Source organism: Asterias rubens, chromosome 1, assembly GCF_902459465.1.
Source record: "Asterias rubens chromosome 1, eAstRub1.3, whole genome shotgun sequence".
Taxonomy (NCBI): Eukaryota; Metazoa; Echinodermata; class Asteroidea; order Forcipulatida; family Asteriidae; genus Asterias; species Asterias rubens.
In genome coordinates this window covers 9,427,025-9,449,495 of record NC_047062.1, presented here as the reverse complement: position 1 = coordinate 9,449,495, position 22,471 = coordinate 9,427,025, and the positions used below count along the sequence as shown (strand labels likewise).

Genomic DNA, 22,471 nt, shown 5'->3' with positions numbered 1-22,471 from the left:
CCGAAACTTAACTTATTGTATTTTTTGTCAATTTGATGTTCAGGCCGACATGTATAATAAAGTGAAATTAATTGATTGGTTCCAGTATTTCCCTGACAATATCTGTCTAAAATGTTCAACAGGAAAAGATGGAATGATTGACCAACCTGTACACTTGGGGAAGTTGATTCTTGGGCTCACATCCGTTTCATGTGACCACTGGTAGTTGTTCGATGGACCACAGCGATAAGCTGACAGAATAGCCCTGCTAAAGCCATAGCCTTTGAGGCATGAGATGGTACAATTCTGCTCTTCACCGACAGTCTCACAGTGTAGCTCTCCATTCAACGGGTGTGTCAAGATCTTACAGCCTGAAATCATACAGAGTTACAGAATGAATGTGTTAGAATATTATCCCATCCGTAACTAACAAAAAATATAGTCATATAGGTAGGTACATGTGTAGATTAAAGTTTTCGCCAATCTTTGTAAACCTCTGAAAATCAAACTACTTTTGATGTTAACAAAAAAGCTGAAATATCTGATGATAGAAGCATCACCACCGAGGTTCCTACATGTATTATTCCATAATACTTGTGTGTTTATAAAACTACAAAAAACATTGTGGATGTTTCGTTCAACTCAATTTTTTCAAATTCTGATATGATTACTCAAATCGCTTTAGGCTATGCTGCTGGTGAATCAAGTTTATACACATCCCTTCTGCAGCTTAAAGCTCCAAAATTGCCACTTTGCAAAAGTTAATAATTTCCTTTGTTCAAAGGCATTTCTTACAACAGAAGCTGTTTATTCCTTTAAGATATTGCGTCTTTGTCAAACACAGCTGACAGACAAGTTCAATGATCATCTTTTCTTACATAAATTATCATCTCACTGCATTTCATCTGAGCATCTGATAATTACTGAAGCCAGTTTGTGTGAAGTGGGCATGGCTTACTGTGGAACAGCATCACACGATCAGGATAGTGTCAAGACCTTGTAATATTCAGACAACTATATATAGACTATTAAATCAATCTTGAATTCAGGATAAACTTCTAAGATATGGGTGACTTACTTGGGCATGGTCCAATGTTGCATTGTTGGGTTTCAGTGAGAGCGCCAACACAAGGGTTACCTCCATGGGCTGGTTGGGGATTGGTACAAGTACGTTGATGTGACTGAGAACCACCATTACAGGATACACTACAGACACTCCAGTCACTCCAAGCAGTCCAACCACCATCAACTGTTAGGGTGATGAAATAAAAAACATGAATCAGATAAGCATGGTGGTTTATTTCCCTACATCTACCTCTGTAGGGAGGTAAGTAGTTCTAAGGGTTTATGAAAGGAACTTTGGAAATCGCAAAAGCAAAATGTCATTTCCCAAAACCCAAAGTTATGGCTCTAGCTCCAGGTAAATAATGTTGTGGTTGGGTGATTCTATGAGGCACCAATAGACCGATCCAGTAGGCTCCGCCCACAACGCACGTGTGAGCAAGAACACGTGGGGCTCTGCACAACTCTGCCGCGTGCGCCAAGCATACGCGCACGCATGTCAGACCTTAGTGTCAGACCTTCGTTGCATTGTGATTGGTCAATACGCAATGGGTGGAGCTTAATGGATCAGTCTATTCATATGCTTAGTAAAGTTCTGTGTTTTAGGAGTTCTGGAAATGTTGCAGTTGGAGAGCTGCTGCTTCTGCAATGTGTCCATACTAAACAATATAAAATCTAGGTTTTCAAAAATTGTCTTTTTAAAGGGCACAAAAAAAATGATTAAAAAAAATATAGTTTGGTATCCTTGTGAATCGCAAGAAAATGTCCACTAAATGCCAACAGTGAACTCTAGATTTAAAATACCAGTATTTGTAATTTGATTAAATTACCTTTTTCAAGCTCACACAGCTGTCCTGAGAATCCTGATGGGCATTGACAAGAGAAAGTTTCTATACCATCCACACAGCTGCCACCATTCTCACAGGGTGATGGTGTTCCACAGTCATCGATGTTAATCTCACAGTGTAGTCCAGTGAAACCAGAGGAACAAAGGCAGATGTAGTGACCCAAGTCATCTTTGCAGGTACTTCCAAACTGGCATGGGTTGGAAGCACAGTCATTCACCACTGTAAGGATTGGGTTACAAGAGAGAGCAATGCATCAATGAAGTTTGTTTGGATAAGTGAAGTCATTCCATCCTCTAGTTCGCTGAAGAAACACTAAACAACTTACCTAAGAAGATATTGGTTTAGTGGAGACCAATGAAACAATGGTTCAACAATTTTCAGGGACTTGCCGTACTTTTTAAAACATGTACCAGTGAAATTTTTGGGCAGTCTTTATTTTTTAATTTTTTATTTTATTTCAACAGTGTTTCACATTGGAATTTTCTTAGAAGATTGATGGCGATATATACTATATATCGGATTGAAATAAAAACATTTCCTCAGTAAACTGACTACTGTGTCTTTTTAGAGGACAATGGGTCAAGAAGAAGATGATGTATAGAGCCTCCCAAAACTGTCCGCATTGGTTCTTAACATTTATAGAATTCATATAAATTCACACAACCAAACAGAGGCTAGAGAGCAGAAAAGTCAGGCCCCTTGATTAATCACAGCAGTTTATCATTACTTCACTCAAGGAATTGCACAAACAAACAAACTTTGATAAAATGTCTCTTCGATACCACAAAGCTGCTATATGAATAAATTGATCTGTTGGGTAACATTTGGGAACCTCACTAGGTCAAAAACATCATGAATGTTACAGTAGAGTTCGAGCAGACTGTTCAACTAACAATTTGTGTTCTGGACCAAGGTGTTACTAGCAGACATCAGAGAGAGACTTCAAGAAACACTGTAAACACAACACCGATTCTATTTACCGTCACACTGTGAGGGGTTCTGAATCTGGACTCTTCCAAGGGAGGCTGTCTGGAGGAAGTCAGCTGCTGTGATGACATTACCAGGGTTTACAGAGCCACAGGTACTAGCAAGGTTGCTAATCACTGACCCCTCTAATGCTGTGTCCCACATGTTTACACCACTAAGTGCACCATGTAGCTTACTAGTGGATGCTGGTAAAAAAAAAAAAAATACAAATAATTTTTCTCAAACATTGTTTTCTGAATATCTCTTATATTTTGAACAACTGTTTTGGTAACACAGAATCCAGCCCCCCCCCCCTGGAAAAACCCTTGTTACATTAATAAGACAAAAGTTGGATATTACCAAAATAGGCAGTTAGTAACTTTCCTGTGAAAGTGACATTATACAGGCAAGACAAAAATAAGTTTTGCATCACAATCACAAATAATCAAAACAGAACATAGGTATTTCAATATATCATCGTCATTAGACTGTGTAAGTTTTATGTAAATCTGTGATCTTACATGTAGATAAGTTTTTCCTTTTACCAATTCTGTAATGTTCCTTTAAAGACACTGGACACTATTGGTAATTGTAAATAAAATTCTGAGATCTCGAAATCAAATTCAAATATTTCAGTGAGAAATTACTTCTTTCTCAAAAACTATGTTACTTCAGAGAGAACTGTTTCTCACGATGTTTTTTACTATCAACAGCTCTTCATTACTCCTTACCAGGTGAGGTTTTATGCTAACAACTATTTTGAGTAATTACCAATAGTGTCCACTGCCTTTAAATTTGCATCGAGGACAAAGGATATTCACTTTGGTTTTACCCATCTACACCGATGTGTGTTAGCACCGTTTACTCAGTACTTCCCCGCGAGTTCGGTGAAAACAAATCACAGGCACAATAATCGGGTGGGATTCGAAACCAAAAAATTTGCAATTCTACAGCAGTGTCATACCAACTAGACAACTGAGATTGGCCGATAGACCACACTTGTGTCCTTAAGCAAGACACTTAACCATTGCTTCGTCCTTAGGATGAGACATTAACCTGTTGGTCCCATGTGTTGTGTAAATGCATGTAAAAGAACCCAGTGCACTTATCGAAAAGAGAAGGGGTTCTCCCCGGTGTTCCTGGCTGGATTGGCAGCATATTGCGCCACAGCACCTTGTAAACCATTACATGGTGCTAAGGATAAGGTCTTATATCACAACCTTCGTCCCACTCCTTGCAGTAATAATACCTGGCACTTTGTATCCTTTGCCAAAAGGCGCGTTATAAATACGGTTACTATTATTATTTCTTTGCAACTCACCTGAGCCATGTATCTCTCCAAGTGTGAATCGTCCTCCACTAGCGATTCGGTGATTAGATTGTATTCTTCTTTGGGCCAGGACTACAAAACCATCTTTATAGAGTTTTAGATTGCCTTGAAGTGCTTTCCAAGTGACGGCAAAATGATGCCATTGATTGTCGTTTATGCTGACCGATGTGGAATACTGGTATCTAAAAAAAAAATAACAATACGTTAGTAGGAGGTTTTTGTAACCTGGACTGACCTTTCTACCAATACCGGTACAAAATTGCAAAACAGTGTTGATCCGTGTAGAGTGCTTGATCTGTGTCTAACCTAACCCTGCTCACGATAAGTCGAAAAATTCCAACACGTGTCAAAAGCTGTAGTGTGAACACTTTTTTTTTTGATACCGGTATGTGTTACGTGTCACGCACACTTTAATATGGAAGTTCTCTGCTTCAATCTGTCTAGGACCCTGGCAGTGTGAAATGATCGCACAGTAGGCAGTTTGAAAGTTAAACATGTGTCCTACAAATTGATTTGAAACAGAGCTAGTGTGAAAGCAGAGCGTTTTTGAACCGTGTTGAAATTTTGCCGAGTTAATACAGGGTTGAACCATATAGATTTTGACACGGATCAAACATCGATTGTGTGAAACCGCCTACAAATTATCATTGTAGAATGTCCAGTAAGTTCGTTTGTGACTCTAACAACAGCCTCTCAGATGTCTTGTGACCATATACAATAAACATAATAAGAGTATCTGAGTCAGGATGCATGGAGCACATGTCCCGGCATGTGCCACCATCTTGGCACATCTTAGATATAGAACATTCCAAAAAGATACAAGAAATAGCGTGAGGTTGTAGACAGCCAATGACATTAAAGAATTAAAAAGAACATACAGCTCATTAGAAACACAAGCTTAACAACTCTTACCCCTTGATAAAGATAGTCAGGGCATGAGGATCACTGATGGCAAACTCAGCTGCTTGAAGTGTTGGGCTACTACCTGGTGCTATGTAGGACAGTATTACTGCATCGGTTGTCGGCGAGCGGGTGCTTCGAAACCAAAGGGACAGGGTGAAAGCTTGCAGGCTCTCCTCCACGGCTTGCTCTATGGTGACAAACTGGCTGGAAACATCGCGTTGCAGCACCATATCAAAATTATATGGGGCATCTGTTGGCATAATGATGTCACATCATTTTTCTTATATTCAAGTAACGCCCCAGCCATTCAGCTGCGGTTATGGCTGTGGCTGTTGCTAAGGGTGTTGCTATGGGCCTCACATGCTTCACCACATGGCGATCAAAGCCACAGCCGCTAACCCAGACACAGCCTGAGGCTGGAAAGACAAAATAGTCTGACACTTTTTGTGTTCTAACTAGAGACATTATGCATTATTGTTAATTGACGGTTGACACAGGGAACATGACAAAGAGTGAGAAAACTATGGGTTATCTCTCCTACTTTTTAAAGGCAGTGGACATTATAACACCCCTTCCTTTGATTCTATCTGTTGATTGGCCTAGAGCGTGTCACATGGTGTTGTGTATTTTTACTCTTGTACATGTTCACCGACCAAAGTAACTACTCAATGGACTATTCAACGATAGCCTAGCAACCGATGTACTAGTGCATGGATACCCTGGTACCCAGACTACATTGAATACCATTGATTTAAACGAGCTGCTTGACAACCTCGCACCCGGTGTATGAACAACATATGTGCATTTGAAATACGGTTTAGAGAACGAACGTAACAGCAGTAGTCTGGTACTCTCTTATTTTGTCAAAACTCGGTTTTTCAATGTCAGATTTTACAGTTCTTGTTTGACGATTGATTGTGTGTGACGTACGTAAAGTTTTTTGACGATTCTACCAGGAAAATAAAGGTAAAGTATTAAAGTATACAGATAGAATCAAAGGAAGGGGTGTTATAAAACAAATATATTGACTGCTTTGTCTCGTCGCCTCGGGAAGATAGGCTGCTCCGGGGATCACCTCGAGTGACTAGTTTTACTATGCTACTTGAATCAGTCAATATTTGTATACTATTGGTAATTACTCAAAATATAATTGTTAGCATAAAACCTTTCTTGGTGACAAGTAATGGGGAGAGGTTGACAGTAGTGACAGAGTTTTCGAGAAAGAAGTAATTTTCCATGAATTTGATTTCGAGACCTCAGATTTAGAATTTGAGGTCTTGAAATCAACCATCTAAAAGCCGTAACTTCGTGTGACAAGGATTTTTTTCTTTTCATTAGTATCTTGCAACTTCAACAACCAATTTAGCTCAAGTTTTCACAGGTTTGTTATTTTATGCACATGTTGAGATACACCTATTGGAAGACTGGTCTTTGACAATTACCAATAGTGTCCAATGTCTCTAACACTTACTTTTTGTCTAGGATCAAATATTCATAATTTTACAGTTTCATTTTTCGAACAAAAACATTTTTTGTTCTATAAGATTTTACAAAAAAAATGTCCCTGAGTTCTGCATACTCGATTCCAAAAGTGGAAATAAACAGAGAAAACATAGACTTTTATTACAAATGAAATAGTATCAAGTCTTACAATCATTGCAATATCTGCCGACAAATCCTCGTTGACACTTGCACCGGTATTCATTCAAGCCGTCAATGCACTGAGCCCCATTTTCACAGAGATGTCTCATACAATCATCAATGTCTTCCTCACACTGGTCACCACTGCAGAGAAATCAAAGCACAGGAAGCATCTGAATGGAGGCTACTATTTGGGTTATAATTCAGTACAGGCAAGTCAACCCAACACTTAATGAAACTACCAATTTACCTCAAACAAAACAGAAAGGATACACCATTGGTTTTTCAATGGGTATATTAATCATTAGCCCAAGCTTTCAGTTAATTCAATTCAATTCAAATTATTTGAGGGGTTGTAAACCAATTATGATGATGAAGATGCATTATATAAGAGGAAGGGTGACCGTATGGACTGTAAAGGGGTAACCCTGTTTCAGCCCCAGGAGAATGCCAACGGCCCGTGGAAAAATAGTTGATTGTAGCCCACTTCAGGCCTTGTGTGTCTGGCGAGTTGCATAACAAAAAAAGGTCAATTAAAAAAGATGCAGCAAAGATATGTGGAGGTTTGCAAAAAGCAGTGCTCTTTGTGTGCAAGCCCCTTTCTTTGCTTGTCACAACACTTCAACCAAAATCTTGTAATCAAACCGCAGCATTTGTTGATGATCTTGACTTACGTGTAGCCAGGTGGACAGAGGCAGGAGTGAGCATTCAAACTATTGATGCATGTACTTCCATGAAGGCATGGGTCAGGCTTACAGTTGTTGATTTCAACCTCACACCTCACACCTTTGAAACCTTCAAGTGGAAAGATACTAATTAAGCTATTAATATATTAGACTAAGTGGAAAGATAGAAGTATATAGACATTAGGTGGAAACTCATATGAGATCAATTGGGTAGGAACTGAAACCCCAATCCACATATTAAGGCTAGCCTTAGAATATAACCTTATGCCATGATGATAGCTGATAGACAGACTAACAGAAACAATCAAGTAATGGTTAGTTTGAGGTAAAAGCAACTTGATTTACCTTGTGGGCACACACAGTGTCGAGTGCCGAGGGAAGATGGGACACATTGAGCATTGTTCTGACATGGCTCAGCAGCACAGATATCTAAAGATGTCTCACAGTGAGTTCCAGTATACCCAGCACTGCATCGACATGTATAACGGTTGGCCTAGCATCAACAGAAACAAACAAATAAACAGGTTTTGATCAGAGACTTTTAAACCAAGCATCAAATCCACAAAGACATTTAATGTTGTCTGTAAGGCCAGATGTATTCCTGAAATCATCTCAATATATTCAGCATTAAAGTGGAGTGTCCCAGGCTCATGGGGAATCGTGCTGTGATTGGCCAGGCTGGGAATCCAGCACACATTCAGGAACTTGGTAGAACATAACACAGTTCCAGCTTGTCAAAAACTGTTGGCAAGCTGGCTGCTTAAATTGGAGAAGTATTACTTTATACAAGGTGTGCTTTTCTGATGACATGACAGTCATCAAAGAGGTGTTAAAGGTCAACATATTTTAAAATCAGTGCTTGAACTCTTACCTGATCAATACAGCTGGCTCCATTTTGGCATTGGTGACCGACACAATCATCGACATTAGTCTGACAAAAATACCCTTCAAAACCAGTTGGACATTGGCAAGTGAATCCAGCCTCATTAGCATTGCAGGAGCCACCATGCCTGCAGGGGTTTGGCTGGCAGAAGCCTGGGTTGATCTGACAGTGAACGCCTCTCATCTTATTCACACAGCTACAGGTGTAGGAGTTGATTCCATCAATGCAGAGGCCATGATTTTGACAGGGATTGCTGAAGCATTCATTGATGTTGACTTGACAGTCCTGGCCAGTAAATCCAGGCCAGCATTTACAGGTGTAGGATTGCAGGCCATCGATGCAGATCCCAGAGTTTTTGCATGGGGAGCTCAGACAGTCATCTACGTTAATCTCACACTGTTTACCGATCCATCCGTCTGCGCAGTTACAGGAGAACATATCAACCATGTCATAGCATGTGCCACCATTGGCACAGGGGTTGGATTGGCACTCATTGATGTTAATGCTACACTCACGACCAGTGTAGCCTGAATCACATCTGCAAAGGTACGATTTAATCCCGTCAATGCACTCACCATGATCGCAAGCACTGGGGAAGCAATCATTCTTGTTGTTCTCACAGTAGATCCCATTGAAACCAGAAACACACTCGCACAAGTAACCATTGATCCTGTCCACACAGGTGCCTTCATTCTGGCAAGGGGACGACACACATTCATCTATTTGAATATTGCAAAGGGTACCAGTGAAGCCATATTGGCATTCACAGATAAATGTATTATCTCCATCAATACAGATTGCATTATTGGCACATGGCTTCTTGGCACAGTCGTCAAAGTTGATTTCACAATATTCACCTATAATGGGTAAGGAAACACAAAAACAAATTCTTGATGGTAAAAGCACCGTATACTTGCTCCTTACTGCATGGTTTTGCATGAAGATATAGAAAGTTAAATTTGCCCCATCAAATTTGCTCATGTCTTCAGTGTTTATAATATGTGTGGATGTTTAACATATAAACCTATATCTGTCAATACCAAACTTTAGAGAGTGCCACAGCCCAAAACTTCTGAGAGACTTCTGAGACAGAACTTGATAAGGAGGTCAGGACAACGTCAATAATAAATGGTTGATTGGTACTCGGTCGATAATCATTTTGAAATGAAGTTCTAGTCCTTTTGTTTACTTTTTTCCTGAAGAAATATTTTTCCATTCAATTCATTTCCAATACAACCGGACAAACTTAAACAGTAGTTTGCAACAGAAATCAAAATATAACCTGTTTTATAGCAAGTGAGCATGTAAAGTAATTATACTTTAAGGGCACACTTGACTGTAATCCAAAAAAAATTAAATGATACCAACATGTAGAAAAAAAGGTGAAGCATAGGTTTTGTACCTTCCCTAGAAAACTGGACAACACTTCAAAACAACAACAAATGGACAAGGACAGTACAATACAACAGAAGAGTGAGACTTTGCAAAGCTTTTATTTCCCTGTGATATGTAAAGAATGTTATTAGAAACATCTGCTGATTTCCACTCACCAATAAATCCATCCATACAGAGACAGAGTTCGCCACTAGAGGGCGGTGAACATGAGCCGCCATTAAGACAGGTAACTCCTTCAAGGCAAAGGTCCAATTCAATCTCACAGTCTTGGCCTGACAGACCAGCTGGGCATGTGCAGAAGTAGTCATCCCCTTCGTCTTCACACGGTGCGTCATGGTGGCAAGGATTGGGGCTGCATAGATCACTCCTTACTTCACAATTCGGTCCTAAAAAACAATGTGAATTTACATGGTTAAGATGCCTAATACCTTGTAGTTGTAGAGGCTTAGCTTAGTAGAGGCAACACAGTCGCTATCGGGTAGAGGCTACCTCTACGGGAGAGAAATGTATACAGAACAAGAGGTTGGTGGAGGACGGGTAGAGGCTACCTCTACGGGAGAGAAATGTATACAGAACAAGAGGTTGGTGGAGGATGGGTAGAGGCTACCTCTACGGGAGAGAAATGTATACAGAACAAGAGGTTGGTGGAGGATGGGTAGAGGCTACCTCTACGGGAGAGAAATGTATACAGAACAAGAGGTTGGTGGAGGAAGTTGTCTTTGTTAGGGTATCATGCAGGTCAGCCTTTTCTCAACAAAAGAGGTCATAATGAGTCACTTCTTATAATCAAATTTATACTAAAATATTGTGAGATTACATGACACTAAAATCCTCCATTATGCAAAGCCAAATATCTGTCATGCTTAAAGATGGAATGAACAGCCAGATTTACACTCACCCTCATAACCATCTGCACAGATACACTGATAGCTATTGATGCCATCGATGCATGTACCATTATTAGAACAAGGCTCATTCGTACATTCATTCAGGTTTGTCTCGCAGTGAAGACCTGTGAACCCAGGCTGGCACTCACAACTGTAGCCAGCACTTCCAGTGGCTTCTTCAGAGCACACACCATCATTGTTACAGGGATTGGGATCGCATAGATTTAGATCCAAATCGCAGTGAACCCCTCCATGACCACGAGGGCAGGCACACTGATAGTGGTCATCTAAATCTTGACACGTAGCCCCGCTTGCACAGGGGTTGACAGCACATAGGTCCATATCTATCTCACAGTTGTCTCCCTCATAGCCTGTATTGCAGGAGCAGAGATAGGAGGCGTTTCCATCAATGCAGGTGCCACTATGCTGGCATGGGTTAGATACACACTCGTTGATGGAAGTCTCACAATTATCACCAGTGAAGCCAGCAGCACAACAGCATAGGTACTCTCCCTCACCGTCAGTGCATGAACCACCGTTCAGACAGGGTTGGCTTAGGCATTCATTGATGTTTGTTGCACAAGTGGCACCAGTAAAACCCACATCACATGTACATGTGAACCCATTGGTCTGGTCATTGCAGGTTCCACTGTTCTCACAAGGTGCATCAGTGCAATAGTCTATGTCAATAGAGCAATCATCACCTGTATGTATCCAAAACACACAAAATTACATTAGGAGAACAATCAACAAAATGCAAAATTATAAACTTTGCAAAGTCACCCACAACAACCAAGTTAACCCCACCTAGCAAGCTCCCTTAAATACCAACGACCACCCAAGCCCCCCAAAAAAGAAGTTAAAAAAGAAAAAATGCTCATATAGGAAACAAAAAGAGAAACTTAAAGACTGCATGGTTGCATTTAGTAGCAAGGAGTTAATCACAAATTTGACTGGCTCTAGAAAACCCTCAAATTTGAATTTGTTTTTGATAATGAGATACTGGTTATGATCCTTTGCACAAAGTGTTGCACTCTTACATGTACGTGCCTATTCTGTAGGTACACCATTTTTGGAGAGAAATGTACACAAACGAATTAACTCTCAAAATGGTGGACACGCATTGTGCGGAAGTGCTCCTACATTGTGCAAGGGGTCAATAGTTTGATTTGCTATCGTTTTCTTTTTCATTTGATACCACATTTTGTAATAATAATTTAAACATTTTGAAAGTTGTTATTGTTTTGAGGTTATCTTTATTCAGATAAAACAATAGATATTAAGTTTATAATCTATATAATGAGGAGGGTAGATGGCCTTAGCTTTCGATCCGAACGGGACCTTCTTCAGAGGTAAGTTTATAATTATATTATATAACTTATCAAGAATAAAGATGCTGTGTCAAACTCATCGATAGCTTGAAGCAAAAGTTCAGCACACAACAGGCATTATTGAAAAAGGAGTCAGACTATTTATCCCCCTTGTCTTAGTTTGGCTATGATAATATGAGTCAAGACTAAGATGGAAGTCTGGTTACCTTCGAATCCTGTCGTACATAAGCAACTGAAAGCATCAAGTTCATCTAGACAGGTCCCACCATTGAGACAGGAATCTTGTTGGCAATCATCCACGTTGGTCTGACAGTGCTGGCCTGTTAAGCCCACTGGGCACTCACAACGGTATGTCCCTATCTGCTCTACACAAGTTCCACCATTCAGACAGGAATCGGCCAAGCAGAAAGTTTGCACTGTGGAAATAAATTGACAGTTTTGTCCTGCATAAAACATTCGAGGCAGCTAAAAATCGGATGGACTATATTATTGTTTAAAAAACCTGAGGAATTCTTTTTATTCTAAAGTGTACAGTTTTTATAAAACATCACATGCTGGACTTCAAAGTTTGAAGGAAAAACCAGAATCAGACTAAACTCTGCTTCTAAACATGAAGAAAACAATCATCAAGAAAAAATATAAAGCAACATGGAATCACGACTAACAATAAACACTGTCCGAGCTCTGTGAACAAAAATCACAGGCATATTACTCAGGTGGGATTTGAACCCACAACCTTTGCAATTCTAGACCAGTGTCTTACCAACTAGATCACCGAGATTGCCCGGTAGCTAGAAGTAAAACCCAAATTAATATTCTTTATCCCCGATGCAAATTTAATTGTTTACTCACTTTGACACATGTCCGATGTTGTTGCACCAGTGCTTTGGGTTATTTCCCACTCAGGGCATGAGTCACATGAACTCTGACCTTCCTCTGACTGGTAGCTATGAAGAGGACAAGAGGTACATGGCTGCACCCCTGTAGAGGAAAACGTTCCTAAACCGCACACATCTGAAATAAGGTGTTGCAGAAAATTAAAAATAAACTACTCCAGCCAGGAATACGATATCAAGTGCTGAAAGAATCTAGGCAGACATGTATGAACAATCTTGTCCACCAGGGCCCAATTTCATAGCGCTGCTTAGCGGCCGATTTTGTGCTTACTGTGCAATTTCTATTTCATAGCGCTGCTAACCGTAAGCACAAGAAAAGGCATGCTAACCTTCCGGTGCTTACCGCACGAAAATAAATGATGTCACAATTCAAATCCATGGTAAATATGCAATATGGTCGCCCATTTTTTCTGCTAACCTGTGAAAATACGCTAAGGCTTGTGCAAATTTTTCTGCTACAGTAAACATGCAAATTTGCTTACTGTTAAGCAGCGCTATGAAGTTGGGCCCTGGTAAGTCAAGAACAAAATTGAACTGATGAGAACCCAAGGTTTGTCACATCATCCGGATCACTTTGGTTGAAGTTCTCAATGTTCTCTGTACACAGATACATGCAGTGCTCAGCAGAGATGTGCCACCACATTAATCGACATAAAAAAGCAGTTAAATCATACCTGTACACTCCCCAACAGTAGAAGAACCCATTCTGGCTGTAGACTGACTGACTGGACATTGCTGACAGTAATTAGATCCTACCACGGCCTGGTACGATCCTTTCTCACATTTCAAGCATGGCTCAAGTCCAGTGCTCGAGAAATGACCACTTGGGCAAATACCTGAATTACAATTTGAGACAAAACAAAATTGTAAAGAGAAGTGTTTTTGGCGTCCTACTCATTGCTCCATTTTTATTGTTCTTGTTGCTGAAAACATTGGAAAAGGGCGGTAAGTGAGACGCCTGGCTATCATCTCAAAAGTCACCCATTGACTGATTAGATTACTTCTACTCCTCCGGCCTTCCCCACAGGGGATTATCTAAGATCGGATCATATTTCATAGACAGTAACAACCATGGTAACAACTGACTTCCTCACAGGGGATTATCTAAGATCAGATCATATTTCATAGACAGTAACAACCATGGTAACAACTGACTTCCTCACAGGGGATTATCTAAGATCGGATCATATTTCATGGACAGTAACAATCATGGTAACAACTGACTTCCTCACAGGGGATTATCTAAGATCGGATCATATTTCATAGACAGTAACAACCGAGGTAACAACTGACTTCCTCACAGGGTATTATCTAAGATCGGATCATATTTCATAGACAGTAACAACCATGGTAACAACTGACTTCCTCATAGGGGATTATCTAAAATCGGATCACATTTCATTATCATAGAGAGCCACAACTGAATCAGCTTGACCCTGACTATCCACCTCAGTGATAGTGTTCTCTTTCCACATATTATGGATCAACATGACACAACAAGTTCAAGAACACCTACCTAGACATTCTTCAGCGCTCTTGGTTGTATTCCCGATGGTTGATGTTCCTGGGGGACATGTCTTGCAGGTTAACTGTGCCTCTTCATCCTGATAGGATCCTACTGGGCAACTACTACATGTAATGGTTGTACTGTCAAAGTAAAATCCCAACCCACATTCCACTACAGTGTAGGGAGAAAATAAAAATAAAAATTGAAAGTTTTTAATAACACACCACAATATTACATCCTAGTCAAAACCCCGTCTAATAACTTGCATAGTTCCCTCTGATAACAGGTACAAATCTAGCAATTTGAACTCAAGGCATGAGGGTAAATTTTTGCGGCAGTATTTTAAATTGTTGACTATGTTACAGATTGGATATACCAGTGCTGTGCAAGCAAACCAGTTTCAAATTGACAAAGGAATAAATAAATGGACATACCACAATCTAAATCAGCTGTTGGCACATGTCCCAAGGGGCAGGATGAGCTTGGTTCATCTTCAAACAAAACATCAGGACTGGGATCTACATCCAGGCCCTGAACATCCGGAACAAGGTTCCCTTGATCGCATTCCTCCAGTACATTATCTGATAGCTCAAAGAGAGTATCGTACCCATACCATTTCTCATCCTCAAACACATCACCTTCCACCATTGGATCAGTGGGTAGGAGATATAACATATCAAATGCTATCGTCAGCTCAAAGTCCATTGAGACATCCCTTTGATGGCGAGTTTGACTTTTTTTGCGATTCTGGAGTATGGTTGGATGTCTGCGACGATACCTCTTGGAATTATCTCTTGGGTCTGATGGAAGTCTACCCTCTTTTTTCATATCACTGAGCCACTTCTGTGCATGTTCAATGAGCTCCATGTCAGAGTCAATCTCGAAATTGCTGTCATTCTTAGGTTGAAACATCTGTTGGATGCCACTGTGGACACTGTTAGATGAATCTCTCCATCTGGTGACATCACGGCGACCTCTTGATGATGTGGGTCCGCAAGTCACCCGCACATTGTCCACATTGCATTGGTCAGCATTATTGGTGCAGATGGCGCTGACAGTGGACTGGGTGAGAAGCTGGATGAATTGTGTTTTGATCTGATCTTGTGTTGTCAGACTAGTGCAGTCTCCGCTGAAGTACTGTAGCACAGACGAAAGCTTCAACGAGTTTGCTCGTCTCTTTCCTATTTTATGTATTGGGAAAAGATGGTAAGTACGAAAGCCTAAAATTGAGTACACGAATACACATTTGTTAAGGCAACTTGGCAGAAATTACAAACAAACTTGTGAAAAGATGGCATTGTAAATTAAGGGCACAGGTGGAAACATTCGAAACATTGCATCCTGTAGTAGCGTACATTAGCTGAGCGTATTTGCAGCTGTTCAGTTCCATGGTTGTACAAAGTCCTGCCTAGACTGCCAGTCTAAATAGCAACTTTGCACGTCACTTTTGGGGTTTTCCATAAACATTAACATTTGACTGGCACTCTTTGTTAATACTCACTGTTACAATCCGGAAACTTAGGAAGAGGTGTCCATCGGCCGGACAGGCCACACAAAAATACAGATGTATCTAGATCCCTTGACACATCGTAGTCCTCATTGCAAAACATTGAACAGAAGTGACCATACGCCCACTCATCACAAGCTTTAGCTCCGTTCCTTGGTTCATTAAGCTCTGGACATGAAATGGCTAAAATGTAAAAAAAAAAAAAAATCAGTTCTCACTTTTAGATCAAGCCCTAAACACTTGGGGAGCCAGTTCTTGTCTTATAATTTGGACTTATTTGATTTAGCAACGCCTACACTAGCTTTTTAAACTAAATAAAATGTGACGTCCTCGGTTTGAAAACCACCAAGATCCCTTTTCCATAAGTCCTTGGCGTCAATTGGTCGTTACACTTACCCACTGATCCAACAGCAAACTATTTGACACATTGATTCTAGTGATATTTTATGCAAGGGATCATGCTACAACAAAAGTACCTGTAGTCAGGCCAGCAGCATGTTTAGTGGAATCAAAGAAAAATTACTTCTAAATGGGTTTAGGCCAAAAGGGTGAAAATACTGGGGGGAAAGTTTCCGTATCCTGCCACCACTTTTTTATTTGCTATGAAATAAACTAGTATGTAATAACTCAAAAGAGATGTTCCTCTTTTTTTTAATGAGTGAAAAAGTGGTGGCACGATACTGAAAGTTTTCCTCACTGGGTTCTACATCAGGGTAAATTTATGCTTCCTTAAAAAGTGAAGAAAAAAAATTAAAATAAATAAAGACAATTCTTACGTGTGATTGTCACAGTAAACTGGCATATGCTGGTCTTTCCATTATCCAAATTGGTTGCAGTGCATTGAATGTTAGTACTACCCCATGGAAATGAAGCTCCGCTTGTGTGAGAGCATGATGTATCCAATTCATCTCCAGTCAGCTCTCCGAATTCCGGCTGCGAAAAAAAGAAAATGAGGAACCACAGGTTGTTAAACTTAATTGGCGATGAGCTGTCGACGTCTGTTTTTATTCTTATATCCTGGAGAGTTTTATACTCCAATGGCTGTAGAATGGACGTGTTAGTGCATTGTAGGCAAAACATCGCAAATTTGTAAATTACTTCTGCGTTGCGGTGTTTGTTTGTTTGTTACTGTTTTGGCTTTTTTGGGAGGAGCTTAACCCTTGTTTTTTACCTTTGTTGACTCAACCGTATTACTTCATTAACTGTTTTTATAATGATAATGATCAATATAAGAATACGAATATTAAGGTAGGATCGAAAAACCCCAAAACAAACAAAAATTGACATATTTCCAGTTGGATCCTGGCCGATAGAAGGGTTGACTCTGAAATTACCTGGACCCAGTTTTATACAAACCAAGAAAAAAAACAAGCACAACACAATTTTGCTTACCAGGATAAGGTTACCAGCCAAAATGCAATGTAAACATGTACCATTTGTATGTGGTGTCCTACTTATTTTTGTTTTCTTAGCAGAAAGCTATTAAAGGCAGTGGAGTGACCCACGGAGACTATTGGTAATTACTCAAATAATTATTAGTGTAAGGATCCGCCAAGTGCGCCCTCATTGTTGAACTTCTAAAAAGTTTACTTTTAGGATTGTCACGTGATGGTCTTTCTCTTTTCCAATAGCTTCGTTCATGGAAGAGCACATTTTATTTGAGTGGTAATTCTCTCTATTTTTCAAAAACCCATTTATCTGGGAGGGATAGGTTTATAGAAGTATTTGTGAGTATTATTTTGTGTTTTGGCTTTCATTTATACCTAAATATACTGTGATTTTTAGGGTTCTACTTTGATCAGATTATTTATAGATCGTGTGTAATGCGTCCGTCCGTGTGTGTGTAGCATAGAAGCCACATGTTTGACCTTTTTGTGAACTTTTATTGTGCGCCGTGTAATGACATGTATGTAATGTATACACTGTAGTGGTGTAACTTTCGTTGTTTGCTATGGGTTACCATTAAACCTATACATGAGAAGTTTATTTGATATATTTTAGCTGTCATTGACTGCCATTTATTTAATATTGATTGTATTTTGGCGAATGCTCGTCCTTTATTCATTAGAGGACCGGCTCTCCTTCCCGTGTCTCTACATTAGCATAAAACCTTACTTGGTAACGAGTAATTGGGAGCTGTTGATAGTATAAAACATTGTGAAAAACAGCTCCCTATGAAGTTATGTAGTTTTCGAGAAAGAAGTATTTTTCCACGAATTTGATTGCGAGACCTCAGATTTAGAATTCGAGGTCTTGAAATCAAGCATCTGAAAGCAAACAACTTCGTGTGACAAGGGTGTTTTTCTTCCATTATTATCTTGCAACTTCGATGACCGATTGAGCTCAAATTTTTACAGGTTTGTTATTTCATGCATATGTTGAGATACAGCAAGTGAGAAGACTGGTCTTTGACAGTTATTAATAGTGTCTTTAAGCACTATATATTGTCTGCTTTTAAACAGCTGTTTAAAATCAGACTGAGCCAATTATTCGGTAAGTTCGTTGTTCTAGCAGTCACTAGGAGACTGTCTAAAAAATGAATAGTTACAAAATTAATAATAAAACATTATTAGCGCATTACAAATGACAAATTCTTTGATGCACTTTACGATTTGAATGTACCAAAACTTTACCTTTTAAATGCAAAAATGGTAATTTTATAGAAGCCAAAACAACAAGTTGACCAACAAGTGTCCCTTTACAAGACATGAAGTACTGATATAATCAGCATCATCAACCCCCTACACTGTCATGAGTACTTTGGACTTGCAAAAGATTAAAAATGAGCCATGTTCAACTTTTATTTCGATGGTGGATTAATTCGGATACATCCAAACTAGTTTGCAGACTCCTTAAATCTTTACCTCTAGCCAGTTGACTGGAGTTATTGTTTTATCAGTGGTGACATCTTGATTGTCCGGACATGATTCGATGACTGGTGATAAGTTGTCTGAATGGAGAGAAATTGTATATGAAATTAAAAAAGAACAAATTCATGGATGCAACAGATTGCTTTTGTCAGAGCCAAAATATTGAATCTTGATGTTCTGTTAATGTTGTACACCGCACAATTCACACAAGCAAGAGACACAATGCAAACAAATGTATCTTTTAAAGGATGTGGGTACTTTTTGTAACACAAAACACAATGTCCACAGATTTCCATTAAACTTACACCGTTAGTAGAAAGCGTACCTTAAAATATGAGTTGCTGAGGTGCTGTAGTTTTTGAGAAATGAGTAAAACAATGTCATGAAAATACGTTTTTACATGCAAAAATAATTTTCGTCTCATGATCATTGAGACAAAAGTTGTTTTACTCATTTCTCAATAACTACAGCACCCTTAGCAAGTTATATTTTCAGGGAAGCTTTCTACTATCATTCCAAGATTTATTGTTAAAAAGAAAATCAAAAACAAACATACCGTCGATATTAACACTGAAAGAGCACACAACTCTGTTCCCGGCAGTATCACTGAAATTGTAAGACACTACTGTGTCCCGGGTGAAATTGTACGGTGAGTCGATGTCATCGGGTGTCTTGATAACTGCAAGTTTATCACCAGAGTTGTCAGTTGCCATGGGAACATCAAAGGAGAGGAGAACCCCAAGGGTCTGGCCAGACATTGATCCAACTAAGGAGCCAGGGCAGACTTTGAGTACTGGTGGAACGGTATCTAAAATTCACAACATGAAAATACAATTTTTATAAATTGATGAAATTTTTTCCTCCGAGGTTGACTGATGAGATGGCTCTATTTAGAGAGAAATTGTTCATCTATTTAACTGACCTTGGCATGTCACAGAGAGCATGTACAGATTCTGATCCCATGTACCATCAGCGAGGCACGTCACCATTCCATGTGAGGCTGTCAGCTCAAAGCCATTACGACAGAAGAAGCTGCAGGTAGTACCATAATAAGGTTGTCCTGGACCTCGGCAAATTGAAGGATAAACACCTCCATTGCTTGGGATGAGATCTGCTGGTAAGGGGGCACATCTAGCCACTGCAAATAAGAAATTAAATAGTTGTTATTTCACTACAAACCTCGAGTGCAAGAACCAATAAGAGAATGAGTAGGAGTTGATCAAGAAATGTTTAGTTTTAGATGTGGAAGGAAAACTACAAATTTTCTTTCAAAAGCTGCAGTTGGTTTTTCAGGAAGTCAACAATTCAGACTTTTAAGTTAAGATTCCCTCTATTAGAGATAAAGATTGGACGAGTTGGGGTTTAAATATTAAAACCAATAGCTCAACTGATGTCCATCACAAAGGAGAATAAAGCAAGTTAAACTTCTTTAAAAAAAGAACAAATGATCGTATTAAGGGAATAAAAGAGTAGGACCGGCAGTTTAAGACCGGCAGGGTTATGGCTGTGCGATAAAGGCCCAAGCCGAAAGTGAGGTTCTTTATCGCAAGGCCACGATTCTGAAAGGTTTTAAATAGGCGTTAAGACCATGAAGTAATTACTCTTTTATTCCCATTCATTACTGCCCTTTTGTTAAAAACCATAATCAAGTTTGAAAATCTGTAAAACATGTCTGAAAATTGTCTTTTACGTTATCAGGCTCCATTTCCCAAAGGGTAACAATTGCATTGATGCTCACCAGTTGTACGTACATGCGCGTGTTAATAGTTTGAGTACATGTAAGTTAAGCTGAGCGCCTGATGTTTGAACAATTCTCACCGTGTTTATATCGCACGTTTTAACATGGCCATGTGTTGCCCTCTCCACCAATCAGAATGGATAAACAGGTATTTTCTGTAGAGTAGCCTACTGCACTTACATTGACATGATGGTCTTGGACCGTCCCCGGTCCAAGACAAAAGACTTGTGGTAGCATTCCTAGAGCATGTTGCTGTTTCTGAACCTCGCAGGGTGTAGCCAATCAGACACTCCACCTGGCAGGTACTTCCAAGTTGATCCTCACATGTTCCAATAAAATGCCCGAAGAACGGTGGGTTGAGTGGTCTACATCTGGCAACTATTTTGTGTTTCAAATGCAAATACAATTAAATAAAATAAAGATCACTTTATCAAATGCTTATTCGAGGTTTCTTTGGTGGCAGAGGTTTCTTTGGTAAGCAGTGTTATTAATTTCTTGCATTGTTGAGAAACTTTTTAACTGTGTAAGAATGATTTTCAGTCATACATTTCGGCATATTACACTATTTAGCATTGGTATTGTTTTACATTCAGAAATGATTCCAGTGAATTATTTAGCCCAATGTTATGGAGATGCTTACCATTCAGGCAAATTGGTGATCAAAGGAGCAGAGAATTCTGCAAAAACCTGAACTTTTTTCCCTTCATAGAAAAAAGTGCAATCTAACTTCACATTACAAAGCCCTATCACTTTAAAACTGGCCATTTGCAGTAACCAGCAATGAAGTTGGGATGGTACAATGTACATACCTCTGACACTGACTTCAAAGTTACATGAAGCTTGATTCCCTGCTGTATCTGGAGCAATACAGTTGATAATATTATCCCCAACCGGTAGCAGTGCTGGTTGAGCTGGATTGCAGGTTATAGTTGGCGATTCACCAGAATTATCTGTAGCTTCTACTGTCCATGTAACATTTACTTGTAGTGAGGTGTCCGTTGGGTATGCCACAAAGTCAAGTGGACAAGTTGTGAAATGTGGGCTTTCATAATCTAAACATTTAAAATAAATCAGCCAATAGTGAGTAATTTGTGGAATTTCTCTTGAATTCTGAAAAACCTACTGCACAGTAGTAGAATATAAACATGATAAAACCAGCAAAGTTCTCAAAAGAACATAATCGACACAGCAAGTAGCTGCACACATGGTGTTAACATATACCAAATATATATTGATAAATCACCAATGCATTGTCTCAAATCCCAAATAGTTTGTGGTTATAGTTTGGCAAAATCAAAATCGTTTGATCAGCAAACAATGGAAGTTCTGTTATCATACTTTCAATCAAACAATAATATCAGAGTACCAGTTTATCTGATGCAACACTTCCGAAGGTGTCCAGGAACAACCAATAAGGAACAGAAAATGATCTGCTAAAGTTTAGACAAACATTTCCATGTGTAGATTTCTAGAGATTAAATCTAATCTTACCAACACAGCTGAAAGCATTGCTATCATGAGACCAATCTCCAGTACCAAGGCATCGACTGAAAGTATAGGAAGGAGGGTCTACTCTATACCCAGATTGAGAACAGCGAAGGTAACAGATGTCATTGTAATCTGGAGAGATGAGGCATTCAGCTGGAGATATCTCCAAGCCCTCAGTAACAACTAAAGCTGGACAACTTCTCTCTGTAAAACAGTATTGTTAATTGTTTCAAGAGAATTAGTTTCGGGATGGAATGACAGTCGAGAGGGAAGATATAATTATTCCAAGTTCCAGCTAAGTTGAGGTGGTCACAAAAGTCCATCCAAGCATCAAGACCAGGACGCCTACCCACACCAAGGACCACTCAGCCGGAACACGCAATTATGACAAAGTGGACTCACACATTCAGTCATTTTGATTTATTATTCAACACACAGTTATATGTCTGTAGTTCTAAAGACTAATATTGATTAACAAAAATGTCAAAAGTATTGAAATTAAAGAAAAAAATTATCATACAAGAAACAATTAATATAATTTAAAAAAAATCAAA

General features: G+C 39.4%; 1 protein-coding gene across 1 annotated transcript in view; it reads right to left on the bottom strand.

Moving 5' to 3' along the window:
- Window positions 1–22,471, bottom strand: part of LOC117287687 (sushi, von Willebrand factor type A, EGF and pentraxin domain-containing protein 1-like) — a 52,722-nt gene that overhangs the window by 4,436 nt on the left and 25,815 nt on the right. The window contains exons 21-45 of the mRNA XM_033768217.1: window positions 21,921–22,121; window positions 21,239–21,481; window positions 20,610–20,807; window positions 19,614–19,829; window positions 19,248–19,499; window positions 18,686–18,771; window positions 16,598–16,754; window positions 15,816–16,004; window positions 14,749–15,495; window positions 14,324–14,485; window positions 13,482–13,643; window positions 12,764–12,925; window positions 12,118–12,327; window positions 10,592–11,284; window positions 9,849–10,079; window positions 8,287–9,155; window positions 7,761–7,908; window positions 7,404–7,524; window positions 6,740–6,873; window positions 5,098–5,338; window positions 4,177–4,367; window positions 2,870–3,061; window positions 1,872–2,108; window positions 1,058–1,228; window positions 147–350 (exon numbers count right to left, since the gene is read on the bottom strand). Coding sequence (XP_033624108.1) covers window positions 147–350; window positions 1,058–1,228; window positions 1,872–2,108; window positions 2,870–3,061; window positions 4,177–4,367; window positions 5,098–5,338; window positions 6,740–6,873; window positions 7,404–7,524; window positions 7,761–7,908; window positions 8,287–9,155; window positions 9,849–10,079; window positions 10,592–11,284; window positions 12,118–12,327; window positions 12,764–12,925; window positions 13,482–13,643; window positions 14,324–14,485; window positions 14,749–15,495; window positions 15,816–16,004; window positions 16,598–16,754; window positions 18,686–18,771; window positions 19,248–19,499; window positions 19,614–19,829; window positions 20,610–20,807; window positions 21,239–21,481; window positions 21,921–22,121 — 6,417 coding nt within the window. The remainder of the gene's footprint in view (window positions 1–146; window positions 351–1,057; window positions 1,229–1,871; window positions 2,109–2,869; window positions 3,062–4,176; window positions 4,368–5,097; window positions 5,339–6,739; window positions 6,874–7,403; window positions 7,525–7,760; window positions 7,909–8,286; window positions 9,156–9,848; window positions 10,080–10,591; window positions 11,285–12,117; window positions 12,328–12,763; window positions 12,926–13,481; window positions 13,644–14,323; window positions 14,486–14,748; window positions 15,496–15,815; window positions 16,005–16,597; window positions 16,755–18,685; window positions 18,772–19,247; window positions 19,500–19,613; window positions 19,830–20,609; window positions 20,808–21,238; window positions 21,482–21,920; window positions 22,122–22,471) is intronic.